Source organism: Misgurnus anguillicaudatus, chromosome 17, assembly GCF_027580225.2.
Source record: "Misgurnus anguillicaudatus chromosome 17, ASM2758022v2, whole genome shotgun sequence".
NCBI classification, from domain to species: domain Eukaryota; kingdom Metazoa; phylum Chordata; class Actinopteri; order Cypriniformes; family Cobitidae; genus Misgurnus; species Misgurnus anguillicaudatus.
The window spans coordinates 34,314,589-34,329,408 of record NC_073353.2 but is presented as its reverse complement, the minus strand read 5'-3'; the positions used below and the strand labels follow the sequence as shown (position 1 = coordinate 34,329,408).

At 39.6% G+C, this 14,820-nt stretch overlaps 1 protein-coding gene across 1 annotated transcript in view; it reads left to right on the top strand.

The window, feature by feature from the left end:
- Window positions 1-7,671, top strand: part of ttn.2 (titin, tandem duplicate 2) — a 172,590-nt gene extending 164,919 nt beyond the window's left edge. Inside the window, 3 exon segments of the mRNA XM_073854795.1 lie at window positions 53-5,842; window positions 5,945-6,235; window positions 6,364-7,671. Of these exon segments, the coding sequence (XP_073710896.1) occupies window positions 53-5,842; window positions 5,945-6,235; window positions 6,364-6,662 (6,380 nt within the window). The 3' untranslated portion in view covers window positions 6,663-7,671.
- The last annotated feature ends 7,149 nt before the right edge of the window (window positions 7,672-14,820 follow it).

The window sequence follows — 14,820 nt, the reverse complement described above, 5'->3', positions numbered from 1 at the left end:
TTTATAATCCAATTGACATTTAATTTTACTTAAATTTTGTCTTTTTTTCTAGTACCTGCCAAGATTCACTTGCCATTACATCTCCAAGGCATGGGAGCTGTTCACGCCATTCGTGGTGAGATGGTTTCCATCAAGATTCCAATTAGTGGCAAACCTGATCCTGTCATCACATGGCAAAAGGGACAAGAGATGATTAATAATACAGCTTATCATCAAGTAATTATCACAAGATCATTCACTTCCTTAGTTTTCCTAAAGGGAGTGGAAAGGAAGGATTCTGGCTACTACATCATTTGTGCCAAAAATCGATTTGGTGTTGATAAGCAGACAGTTGAACTTGATGTTGCGGATGTCCCCGATCCTCCCAAGGCTATTAAAGTTAGCGATATTGGCAGAGATTCAATCACCCTCACTTGGACTCCTGGAAATGATGGTGGAAGTGAAGTTTTCAATTATATTATTGAAAAGTGCCCTACAACTGGTGACAGATGGATTCGTGTAGCTCAAACATCAGAGTGCCAGTACACCTTGGTGAGCCTCTTTGGCAAAACAAAATATCAGTTCCGTGTGATTGCAGAGAACAAATTTGGCTTGAGTGGTCCCTCTGCACCAACTGACCCAGTCACAACAAAAGAAGACAAGTTAGCAATTAGAAACTATGATGAAGAAGTGGATGAAGCAAGAGAGGTTACAAAGGAGGAGGCACCACATTCTAAAGTAAAAAATATGCCATCTCTGTACACTATCTCTGAGGAGCTTGCACGTAATGGACAGTTTGGCATTGTCCATCGCTGTGTTGAAATTAGCTCTAAGAAGACATTCATGGCGAAATTCATCAAGGTTAAAGGTGCTGATCGAGAGCTGGTTGCAAGAGAAATTGAGACACTCAATATTGCAAGACACAAAAACATAATTTATCTTCATGAATCGTTTGATAGCCTGGAAGAATATGTCCTGATCTATGAATTCATGTCTGGTTTAGACATCTTTGAGCGCCTTGGTACAAACTTTGACCTCACAGAACAAGAAATTGTTCGGTATATGAGACAAGTTTGCGGAGCTCTGAAATTCTTGCACAGTCACAACTATTGTCATTTCGATATCAGGCCTGATAATATTGTGTATTCCACTAGGAAGAGCAGTACCATCAAGATCATTGAGATGGGTCAGGCTAGATTACTTACACCTGGAGACAACATCAGAGTTCAGTTCACTGCACCCGAGTACTGTGCACCTGAAATTCACAGCAGTGATTTTGTGACCACTGCCACTGACATGTGGTCTGTAGGTGTTCTTGCATATGTTCTCCTTAGTGGACTTAATCCATTTGCTGCTGAATCAAGCCTGAAAATGATTGAGCACATTACAAATGCAGAATATGTGTTTGATAGTGAAGCCTTTAAAGAAACCAGTGTTGAGGCTATGGACTTTGTTGACAGGCTGCTGACTAAAGACCGCAAACTGCGTATGACAGCCTCTGAAGCTTTGGAGCATCCTTGGCTTAAGATGAAACTGGAATATGTTAGTTCAAAGGTCATCAAGACTTTGAGACACAGACGATACTACCAAACACTGGTGAAAAGGGAATGGAGCACAGTTACTTCATCAGCACGTGTTGCCTATGGTGGTGGCTACAGAAACCAGAGAAATGTTTCAATTGGTAGAGTCAAAGTTGCACATCCTGAACAAGGCCTGAGAGCAGGTCCAGTCATGCATGGCTGTGCTGAAGAGGGTGGCCATGTCAGGTTTGTGTGCTACATTGAGAATTATGACCGAAACACTGAAGTGACCTGGTACTTTGGTTCTCGCAAACTGACAGCAAGCCATAAATATGAAATCAACTATGCTAATGGAGTTGCTAGCATCTATGTTAAAGACATTGAAGAATCTGATGATGGACTATACAGATGCAAGATTGTCAGTGAAGACAGAGAAGACAATGCTTATGCTGAGCTGTTTGTTGAGACTGTCAGGTCCTATCGTGAATACTATCTGGGACGCTCACTGAAGAAACCAAAGCGTAGAATTGACAAAACCAAGCTGTTGCAGAGGCCACCTGAGTTTACTTTGCCATTGTACAACCGTACAGCATACATTGGTGAAGATGTTCGCTTTGGCGTCACCATAACAGTCCACCCAGAGCCAAGTGTCACATGGTTGAAGGCTGGACACAGAATCAAACCAGATCCTACTAAATACACATTCATAAGCGATAAGGGTCTTTATCAGCTGATGATTCACAACGTTGAGCTTAGTGATGACGCTGAATATACTGTTGTGGCAAACAACAAGTTTGGTGAGGACAGCTGCAAGGCACGGCTCACTGTTACACCACACAAGGTTGCTGAAGACAGCATGAGACCAATGTTCAAACGTCTCTTAGCCAATATTGAGTGTGTCGAGGGGCAGAGTGTCCGATTTGACCTAAGAGTATCAGGAACTCCGCCACCAACGCTTACATGGGAGAAAAATGGCAAACCTCTTGAGTTCAGACCTCAAGTTGAAGTTGTTCAAGAGGATGTAGATTATTATGTTCTACATATTAGAGAAACCCTAATAGAGGATGCAGGCACATACAGAGTCACTGCAACAAACACGGCTGGATCAGCAAGTTGTCAAGCTATTCTCAAGGTTGAACGCCTAACATACACAAGGAGAGAGTTCAAGAGTGAGGAAGAGAGGCAGACATATGTACGAAACCAAATAGAAAAGACACTGAAATTGGCAGAACATTTCTCCAAAGCTGAAGTTATTGCACTCAATCCTGTAGCACAAGAAGCTTTAAAAGAAGCTGCTGAATTATATAAGCCTGCAGTGAGCACAAAGAATGTGCAGGGTGAGTTTGACATTTCTGAGAAAGATGAAGAAATAAAGAAAATGATACGTGAAGAAAAGCAAATACGCATGCCTTATGAAATCCCAGAGGTTCGTGCACATGATCCATCTGTTCTCAGTGAAGATAAGGTTATCAAACACTTTGTGGCCCTATCTGATATGAAATGGTACAGGAAGCTTCGGGATCAGTTTGAGATTTCTGAGCGCATGGAAAGAATTGTTCAAAAGAGACAGAGGCGTATTCGACTTTCTAGATGGGAACAATTCTATGTTGTGCCACTGCCTAGAATAACTGATCAATACAGACCAAGGTGGCGCATTCCAAAATTCACACTAGATGATTTAGAGATCGTTCGACCAGCAAGACGATCGCCATCTCCTGAGTCAGTCGTGTCCTTCAAACAGAGAAGGCGTTCACTTGGAGACCTCTCAGATGAGGAGTTCCTCGAGTCTGTTGAGGATTACACAGCACTGAGAAGAACTGAAAAAGAAAGACAGGAGCTTGAAGATGAACTTGAACTTGGCTTCTCTGCTTCCCCACCCAGTGGAAGCCCTGTCCGCTTTGAGTTGTCTGCACTGCGTCGTGCATCACCAAGACCAGTTCAGAAAGCTGAAGTAAGACAGATGGAAGAGCACATCAAATATGTGACAACTACAGAGCAAGCTCGAGGCTCTCCACCTCCCATTTCACATTTCTTGAGGAGGAGGAGATCCTTGTCTCCAACATACATTGAACTGATGCGTCCTGTCTCTGAACTCATCAGACAACCTCGAGCACGTGTCTCAGTAGAGGTTGAAGGTGAAATCGTTGAAAGAAGATCACCTACCCCTGAGAGGACACGTCCTCGTTCTCCGAGTCCTGTATCCACCGAGAGGAGATCTTCCAGATCCTCCTCTAGATTTGAAAGATCTGCTAGATTTGACATCATGTCTAGATATGAGGCAAGAAAAGCTGCTCTTAAATCAGAGCGCAAGTACCAGGTTGTGACACAGGAACCCTTCAGTCTTGACCATGCTCCTCGTATCACAGTAAGAATGCGTTCTCACCGTGTACCGTGTGGTCAAAATACTAAATTTACTTTGAATGTTCAATCCAAGCCAGATGCTGAAATACAGTGGTTCCATAATGGACAGCTAATACAAGAATGCAGCAAATACCAATTCACAAACATGAGTGGAGTCCTGTCTCTCCAGATTAATGACTGTCAGGATGAGGATAGTGGAACGTATCGTGCCTTGTGCACAAACTCAAAGGGTGAGGCATCAGACTATGGAACTCTTGATGTTTCTGGAGGAGCATTTACAACATACTCCTCAAGACGTAAAGACCAAGAGGTCATAACGCCATTTGTACCTGATATTACAAAGACAGATTATTATCATGTATCATCATTTAGGGCGTCCTCAGCCTCACAAACTCACTTGGAGATCAAAGAAACTAAAACTAAACTAACAGAGACACATGAAGTATCTGCCTCTGAAAAGTATGCAGCTGCTGAATACTTATCATCAGCTTCATATTCATCCTCTGAAAGATTTACATCAACTGAAAAACATGTCTCATCATCTGCGTCAATGGTAAAAGAATCAGCAGCATCTGTAGTGTCAAAGAAATCTAAAGCTACAGTTTCAGCCAAAATACTCACAAAACCTCAGTCTTTAACTGTATCTAAGGGAGACTCTGCACGATTTGTATGTGATATTGATGGCGAGCCAGCACCAAGTGTCACATGGATACATGAAGGAAGAACAATCGTCTCATCACACCGTGTACATGTGACAACAACACAGTACAAGTCTATATTTGAAATTTCCTCAGTCGAGTATTCAGATGAAGGCAGCTATACTGTAGTTGTGGAAAATTTTGAAGGAAAGCAAGAGGCACGGTTTACTTTGAAAATTCACAAGCCAGTACCTAAGGAGAAAGTGAAAACACCATTACCTTCAGTGAAATCACCAGAACCTTCTGTGAAAACTCCTGCACCTACTGTGGCATCTCCATCACCATCAATTAGGTCTCCAGAGCCTTCTGTGAAATCTCCTGCACCATCAGTTAAATCTCCAGAGCCTTCTGTGAAATCTCCAGTGCCCTCAGTTAAATCTCCAGAGCCTTCTGTGAAATCTCCAGTGCCTTCAGTTAAATCTCCAGAGCCTTCTGTGAAATCTCCTGTGCCTTCAGTTAAATCTCCCGAGCCTTCTGTAAAATCTCCTGTGCCATCAGTTAAATCTCCCGAGCCTTCTGTAAAATCTCCTGTGCCATCAGTTAAATCTCCAGAGCCCAAAATTAAATCACCAGAACCCACTGGTGTTAAGTCTCCTGAACCCCGAATTAAGTCACCGGAAGGCATTAAATCACCACTGAGAGTGAAGTCACCAGAGCCAGCCACCTCCATCCAGAGAGTGAAATCTCCACCTCCCATCAAATCTCCTGAACCAACCACTGCTCAAAGAGTAAAGTCTCCAACAGCTTTGAAATCTCCTGAGCCAATAACCTCACCTCCCAGGGTAAAATCTCCACCTCCTGTTAAGTCTCCGGAACCAGTTACCTCCCCTCTGAGAGTAAAATCCCCAACAGGAATTAAGTCTCCTGAACCTCAGAGAGCCAAATCTCCACCAACAGTCAAATCTCCTGAGCCACCTAAAAGAGTTAAATCTCCACTTACAGTGAAATCACCACCAAAAATCATTCAGCAACTCAAAGCCGAAGCTTTTGAAGACAAAATTAAGATGGTCTGTGTAGCTGAGAGCTCTGTCACAGAAGTTGTGTGGTACAAGGATGGCAAAAAATTGACTCAAAGTAGTCGTTACCAGATTCAAACATCTGCTGATGGAACATGCTGTTTCTATATATCTGATGTTACTGAGAGAGACCAAGGCGAATACTCCTGTGAAATTATAGGTGAAAGTGGAGCAGTTTCAAGATCATCATTTTCTTTTGTTGGTCAACTGTTTCAAGCCATCTACAAAAAAATAACACTGTTTGTGTCTACACACAAGGCTGTTCAAGGTAAATTTCGTTTTGGGTATTTGGATATCAAATAATCTGTTGATGACTTGACTTAACTTTTCAACACTGCAATAATGTCTTTTTCCTTGATTCTTTTTTTAGAATCTGTGTCTACCCAAATACGTGGCGGGGCTGAAATGTTACTTAAAAGAGAGAGTGCCGCCGTTAGCAGCATGCACGAAAGTTTCTCTTCAAAATCCATCCAGATGGAGAGCGCAATGCAAGAATCATCCTTCAGCAGTGCCTCAATGGCTGAGATGAAATTTGAAACTATGTCAATGTCTAGCAAGTCCTCCATGACGTCTGAATATGCTATGAGCACAAGCAGTGTAATGTCAAGTCACTCACATGCTGAGGGATCTTCAATAAGAGGAATGCTGCACAGTGCACAAGGTGTGGATCACAAGAAAAACTCTTCATTTGGTTTGCAAGCTTAAAAGATTCATCTTAATCATAAATATTAGTGTTTTTTACTATGCTTCCTATGAATAAATATATTTTCTATCATGTATATTTCATAGGCTTAGCTCCAAGAATTGAAGCTCTTCCCGAAGATATCAGCATCGAAACTGGAAAGGTTATAACGGTAGCCTGTGCTTTCTCTGGAGAGCCAACACCTCGTATTGAGTGGTCCCGGGGCGGAAGGACACTGCCTAGTGCGGAAGAGAGCAGCAGGTTCCATATTGAGACCACCGAAGACCTGACCACGCTCATCATCACTGGTGTGAAAGAGAGCGATGCTGGAACATACACACTCAGACTTTCTAATGAGCATGGATCTGACACAGCAACTGTTACCATCAGCATTCGATCAAAGTAAAAGCGATAACCTTAATTTTTACCCCCTTCCCTCATTAAGCGACGTTTTTTTGTATTTATTAATGAACAGAAAAAATCTTGATAAGTACCTGTAAATATAAACTATTTTTATACCAAACTTGACATCAATTTATGCCAAAAAGTCTAAAGTTATTATAGAATGTGTCATATTGGATACTTATGACTTCGGATTTTTGATCCATTTTTCTGTGACGTGTACATAATGTATATAGCCGAATTTAACGGTTATGAAAAATGTATGAATTGTTATTTATAACAATATTAACTGAAACAAATGAAACTTAATGTTTATCAGGAGAAAGTTTCACATGGAACGAATACCCTGTTAAACCTGAAACTAAACTCTGTGCCTCAACAGTAAGTTGAAGTCTTAAGATTGCCTCAACAGGTAGAGAGGCTCCCTGTTGATGTTACACTAAATCTGAGAGACAAAGTCATACATGCACGTTTACACGTGCAGTGGTATTATTACCACACTCTTATGCATTGTTACTTGAACCTAAGACCTTGAGTGCTGTTTGCATAATACCCTCATGTAAGCAGGACGACTGGGTCTTGTGTTCAGACTGATTATGTCATATCACCATTTTAATGACATGCTCAAGGTGCGAGCGGCCTGCACTTTGAGCTAAAATGTTTATGTGCTCTGTTTCTGGCAAGGGACTGCATGAATAAACTTGAAAAAAATAACATCACCTGGCCACTAAAGAAAGTTTATCTTGTACTTCCTTGCAGAAGCAGAGCCTCCTCTCGGAGGTTTGCTTTGATGCATTGTGTGTTTGTGTGTTAGCTTAGAATTCACCTTGTCAGTTGTTGGGCAAACAAGAAAGTGCGCCACAGCGACACCACCTGCTGTGCAATGGAGAAAACAGTTTAGTGTCTAAATGCCCTGCACTTTGGTTTGATTTTATGTAGAATTTTAGTCTTATCTATATACGCAACCTCCTTGAGTATTAATGAATCAATAAAGCATGTTCTCAGCACAACAACTGTCTTGTCTCTGTGTGTTATTTATTTATGGTGCAATGATTTAATTATTTTGATCTTCAAACACAATATTACTGCATAAGGATTACTATAGTGGTTGTTTAGCTAAATTAATATACAATAAACACATCATTTCTTACACATCAACTCAATCAGAAAGAAAAACTACACAGAAACACATTATGTATACACTACTGTTTTACAACACTTGACTGAAATGTTTCTCATGGTCTTAAAAATATTTTTAAACATTCACACATATGCCTTCAGATTAAATTACTTTTCATATTTTTTTTTCATTAAGAACCGAAAATTATAAATTATGTATTTTTAAACTTTGTTCTCAGCCGAACTTTCTTGACCTACATTTTTTATTTATATAATGTCTATGGTGGTGAGCTTGAACCTGCTTACGTCACGAGGCATTTTTTTGGACCCAAAATCCAATAGGAAAATTCAACTGCAGAAGCCACTGTTCAACCTGAAGAGGGCAGCACTCTTTTTTTACACCATATATTGTAGTATTGAAACACTTTATATCCAAATGTCAAAAAACTTACTAAAATCAATGAACAGCACTAATAAAGCCCCATTCTTACAGATCATTAACTAAAAAAAAGTTGGCTTAGGGTTTAGCTACTCTTTAACCATAGACATTATATACGTAGACACCTCATGACGTGCTGGAACGCATCAAGAGTCGGCGCCATATTGGATGGGTCTCCTCACTGTACGCTAGCACCAGAGTCATTGGGAGTTAACGGAAAGAAAGCCATACTATGGCCGTATTTTGTGCAGCTTACGGTTGCAATAACCGGCGCAATATTGATTCCAGATCACATGGGATTACATTTCACAAGTAAGATTGAACCATCATTTTGGTTATTTTACGTTATTATTTATAATATTATGTCAATGTTTAGCAGGAACTGGTAGTCTCTCTCATGATCTCTCGCTGTTTTTTCTTCACATTTGAAGGTTTCCCAGTGATACAGGCATGAGGAGGCAATGGGAGGTTGCTATAAAACGGGAGGGTTTTGTTGTGACAGAGTCGTCAAAGCTCTGCAAAGAGTATAGAAGAACAAGAGGGGAAACTATGATTCGTTTTTAGCAACAGCCACTAGATGGCGATTCAGTAGCGCGGCCGCTATTTGGAATGAAAATTCTCACAGCCAATTCATTCTCAATTCATTCATATTAAAATTAATTTAATACCTAATTACATAAAATACCTAATTACGTAAAAATGACATAAAAATTGTGTACTAAAGTACTTTTTAAGTAAAAGTAAAAAAGTAGATGTTTAATGTACTTAAATATAAACCAAAAACTTGAAATTATGAAATGTAGTGGAGTAAAAATTATGATAATATGCTTTGGAATATAAGTTTTCTAAAGAAAAACACTGATAAAATACAGATACTTGAAAATGTACTTTTATGTAGGCTATAAAGTAAAATACTTAAAGGAACAGTATGTAGGATTGTGGCCAAAACTGGTATTGCAATAACAAAACTTGTGGCTAAAACTGGTACTGCAATCACGCAACTGGTGGCCAATACTCAAAATGACAACATAAACATCAGTTGAGGGCTGCAACTCCACTTTTTAAATGACAATATCCTGGCCAGACCACTGTTCTCAGTGATATAAGTATTTGAAATGAAAATGATTTCTTAATGTCTAGTGACATATCAGGGCCATTTTATGATTAATTGATATAAATTTCTTACATACTGTTCCTTTAAGTAGTGTCTGCCTCTGTCAATATGCCATACTTAAAGAGCATAATACAAAGTATTTTAGCATGAAAGCAGTATTTTTCAATGTGTGACAGCGTCCTGTATCATATCTAAATCTCTGCCGCTTATAGCAACTCAAACCGTGTGAAAATCCGGTAAACATTAGAGGAGTTATGATTATTCCTCATTAGAAATGAATGCAAGGGAGCGCACTGGAGACCCATCCAAGATGGCGGCCGCGCGATACGTCAGCTCCAATAGGCAGCTCAGTCTACGAGGTGTCTACGTATATAATAGCTGTGTCCCAATTCCAGGGCTGCGACCTTATAAGCATGGGACCTTAAAGATGAGCACTCGGTCTTTCAAGGTGGCAGCCTCAGAAGTTCGCGAAGAGAACTGAAATGAGACGGTCTAACCTTCGGACGACCCATAACTGGCGTCACCTGGTGCACGCGCCTGTCAGCAGGACAGCGGAAACGTTTCTGACTTATTAAAATAAATATGAAATCAGAAAAATATTAATTTAGTTTAGAAAATATGACACGTTGATGTAGATTAAACTATTCAACAGTATATTAAATTAATCAACATTAGAAATATATGCATCATAAAAATAATAATATTAACACAAAACATAACTTATAATACTAAAACAGTGACAAGAAAAAATGTTTTCTGAAAAATAAACTTTTTTTTAATAAAGGTTTTAATTGTTTATTTTAGAATATCCAGCCGTTATAGGCCCTGTCCCAAATGGCACACTCCGGACTTGTGGTCCTCCTCAGAGTCCACACTTTGATGACATCACGTAGTCCAGACTTTAGGGACCCTTGATGCGAGTCCACGTGGGTGCACCGGAGTTGTATTTTGGGACAGACTCGAGCATCACACCGAAAATAGGTAGAGAAGCTGCCCGTCGGTGTGAACTCCTCCCTTCCGTCGCCTGATTGGTCTGATTGCCCTTTCGCAAGGACTTCTGGGTTGGCAAAGTACGCGAAGCCTGCTGCAGTGCGGGCTTCGCTGAAGACCGCGTCAAGGGGGCAAAGGAGGCGCTGATGAGCACACTTTTAAGTACCGCGAGAGCGGTTCGAGATCAGCCGCCTGATGAGTTAGCCAGCGCAGTTCGCGAAGAGGAGCTGCACGGGCTGTAATGATGACACAGCTGTTTCACGATTGGTCGGATTCACCACATGACAACAATCACGTGTATTTCGTGTTTATTTTCACGCCCTCAGTTCCACAAATGCTCACAAATCTGTATTTTTATAACAGTTAAAGCTATTTTCACGTCTCCGTTTTCAGCTCCTCCCCGCCTGCACGCGGCTAATCTCGCAGATCGGTTACATTCAGCCACAGCCGATGTCGAACACACCTAATGACAGATGGAACACCCTACGGACTCGTAGACTAAGCGAGAACGTGCAATTTAAGGACACAAGACCGAAAGTCCACATGAAGTGCGCCATTTGGGACAGGGCCATATTCAGCCGTTGCAGGCGCGCAATGAATCTTGGGATATCCTCGGCTGTTAAGGATCCATTCGTTCTATCCTTAAAAGCGCGGAGAAATGAGGACGCATTTTGAGGCTTCATTCTAAGCATCCTTTGAATTGGGATGTCCTTACCAGCCTCAAGTCGCGCTGCTGTGACGCAATCGGTCTTAAAATACGTCCTTAGAAGGTCGCAGCCCTTGAATTGAGACACAGATATTAGCCGTTTCTCAATATGCGTTCTTGTCTGTACTTGTGTTCTTGTGGACTTGTGAAACGTCATCAGTCGCGGCCCAAAACTGTTCCAATTCAAAGTTTGCATCAAACCCAAGTTCACATAAAATCCCCGGATGTGTTCTTGATCCGGCCATTTTATCGAGGATGCATCAGAGGAGACTTGTGTGGACTTACGACAGTGAAGTTTCCCAGAATGCATTTCGCGTCAGAAGTTCGTTCTTCCGAGTCTGAACTTGCAAGTCCGAACTAGGAAGGACACAAGTCCGAATTTGGCGTACTTGGTATTGAGAAACGGCTATTGTCTATGCTCTGTAACAATGTTTGAGACACAGGTGTGTTCAACTTTATGCTGCACCGCAAGAACCGACAAGCAGTGTCGTCAAGTTACCGCGAGAGCTATGCGAAATTAGACTTCACCATATGATTTCTCGAATCGCTCTCGCGGTACTTTGGTGTCATCGGCTTGTCAGTTCTTGTGATGCTGCTTGAAGTTAAACAAGCCTGATTTGTTGTTTTAACCACGCATGCGTAAATTATTCGCCAATCCAGTGCTTTTTTTAAATTAAAAATAACATTTACAAAACAACTGAGAGAGTAGGCATATTAAGGTATAATTGACGACGTCAATTAATCCGCTTACCACAAACATAATTGCTCTGCTGCTTATTTTTAAGACATTTGATAAGTTAGATGTGCAGTTTGAAAAATAATCAACCAACATGGAACATTTCTCAACAATTCAGAATAAAGCATTCAACAGCCCCGTGGTATAAACGTTTTTTTTTCCCGTGGAATAAGTGTGTAATACGGAAATTACATTAATTTTCAACAGGGGACCCAAAGATTCTATTGTAGTGTTTTAAGCACATCAATGATTTTTATTTTTCTTATTTAACATTTTCAGAAACGACACAAAGCTGTCAAGTTCCACAATGAACAACATAAACACTGGAGATGAATTAAACATTTTTTGCTTGTGTTTTTTTTTTATGTTTGCCAATCCAGTGCTTTTGATTTGCACATATTGGTGACTTCTTACGGGAAAGGCGGAAGTCATGTATGTACACAACACCACCAGTGGATGTCAGTGCTGCATCGCGGATATTTTTACAGGTTGCGTTGTGAATTAGTTAACCAGGATCAGTTTTAAAGAAATTTGACTGTAAAGTTAGTGTTACTGCGGACACTTGTTGTAAAGTTTATTGTAAACTCAATGTAGAAATGCCGAGATGTGCTATATTGGCGTAACACTATTCCATTTATGTAATCATGCAGGAGAAAATAAACATGAGCATAATATCTATGATTAAATGATAAGAGCTATTTACTACACTGTCCTTTTGAATTTAAATTCATAAATGTAAAAATATGTTGGCCATTCATGAACATTTGCATTGTAGTCTGCCACATGACGTAAAATGCAATCCGTACTTTCTGGGTTGAAAATAACAGAGATTAGTTATTGAGCAAGTTCAAAATCAATGTTGAGAAATATCGTCTTACCTTAATCCATTTTGTGACAGTAATTGATTTATAAGTTGAGTTGTCGGGTCAGTCGTGGACACTGGACAAACAGCTCAGATGGACGTTGTGTTGTTTTCCGGAGTTTACAGATTTTGCGTGGCTTGTTTCAAATACAGGTAAGGTCTTTTTCAATTGGCTTCTTTTTCGTTTTTAAAATGGTATCTGCTACTCTGAACAGTAAACTTGGTCCGCTATCAAGTCCGATATTTATTTATAAAATCTCAGAATTGTAGGATATGAAACCAAAAAGCAAATATAGGCTACTCCCTGTATGTCCATTTGGCTAATACAATATAAAACATCATTAACAGAAAATAGTGTACCTTGCTGTACATGTTGACCTTTACATTTTTTTTACCACAGTAGTATGGGTAACATCCACATCCCACAAAGTCAGTTAGGGATGCTCCGATCGATTGGCCGATAATGCTTGCTATGTTTCTCAATGAATTACGGTGAAATGCCGCTACATCCAAAAGCCAGGGGGCGCTCTCGTGCAGAAACTCAAAATGCGCTGTAGACGAAGAACAATACACACGCAACTGTGATGACACGCAGCTCCATGAAATGGCTGAAGGATATATTTATATTGCTGTTCTTCAAACCTTTTCAGGTATTTTCATGATAATAAAGAATATGTTTAATAATTATGTTTGATTAGTGATGGGAGAAACGAAGCTTTTCGAAGCTTCGAATCAATTGAATCAATTGCTTCGAAAATTTATTCAGTTTTTCGAAGCAGTTTGAAACACCACACGCTGGCAACTCCTGCTGGTCAAAATAGTGTGAAAGCAGATGTGTCGAAACATTTTACACCTTTTTTAACAAAATAATAGCAATATTTTTATTAAAATATGTTAAAAAAAGTATTTAACTTAATTAAGACATAGTTAAAAGTGTATTATGTGTTTTTAGTTTTATTTAGGGCAAACAAATGAATAAAACTAACTACCCTTTTAATTATGCACATTTTCGACATTAAATCTGTCTATAAACAAAAAGTAGACAACATGGCAGTGTTATTAGTCAGAAGGATAAATGTTTTATGAACTTTCATAATAAAACTGACCCGAGTTCCCCTAAACTTATTAGACACCGGTCATGTGATCAACTCCCCCTACTGGTGAAAAATCGGATTTTCGAAAGGTTTCGAAACAGTTGTGACGTAAAGAAGCCTTGGTTGCTAAAATCACGTGACTTGGGCCAGTTTGAAACAAGCTCCGAACCACTGATTCGAAACAAAAGATTCGTAAATGTTTCGAAGCCTCATGAAGCAGTGCTTCGAAAACGACCATCACTATGTTTGATGAGTTTTGCTTTTTCAAATGCATGTTATAAACGACTCAAACTAACAGTGATTTTAGATCGATAAGGACTTACTGATCAAAAGCCATAGTACATGAAATAGCTGTAATGAGATCGGCTGTCCGATTCAGAATAGTGATCGGCCACGTATTATTAGTGGAGATCGGCATTGATCGGAGCATCCCTACTTACAGTAGCTACCAAATCCTTCCTTACATTCAAAGCTATTGTGTTGATATGCAAGAGCCACTGAGTTTCAATAACAGTTTCAGATACCCAAATAACTCTTTTTAAACTATTTGCTGCTTAGCTTTGGCAAATCATTGCAGAGGAATAATACTTTTTGTCCTGTATTAGTTGTATTATTTAAACATGGTGCCATTGGGAATTTATGTGATGCCAAAAAAAAAAACGTTATAGCTGTGAAATATGATCAAATTTGATTTGAGGCAGTTTACATGTAGTATTAATATACTATGTTTTTAAAGCAGAAAGGAAACTACTAAAAAACCCCACATGCATATTTAGTATTAGATCCTTGAGCATAATTGTTTTTATCATGAAGTAGTAGTAAATTTGTTTATTTGAATACTGACTAAATACATAAATAGAGACAGATTGTGAATACATTATATGATGGATTTAAACACGAGACATCCTAAGATCTATTGTACGTGTACTTTCAGAAATAAAGGTAGGATACAAAAGCTGCCTGTGACTTTCAAAAACTACACCTTTGTACATAATTTGTATGTTATTATAATAATAATTCCTTACATTTATATAGCGCTTTTCTCAGCACTCAAAGCGTTTTACATATGAACGGGGAATCTCCTCAACCACCTTAGTATTAG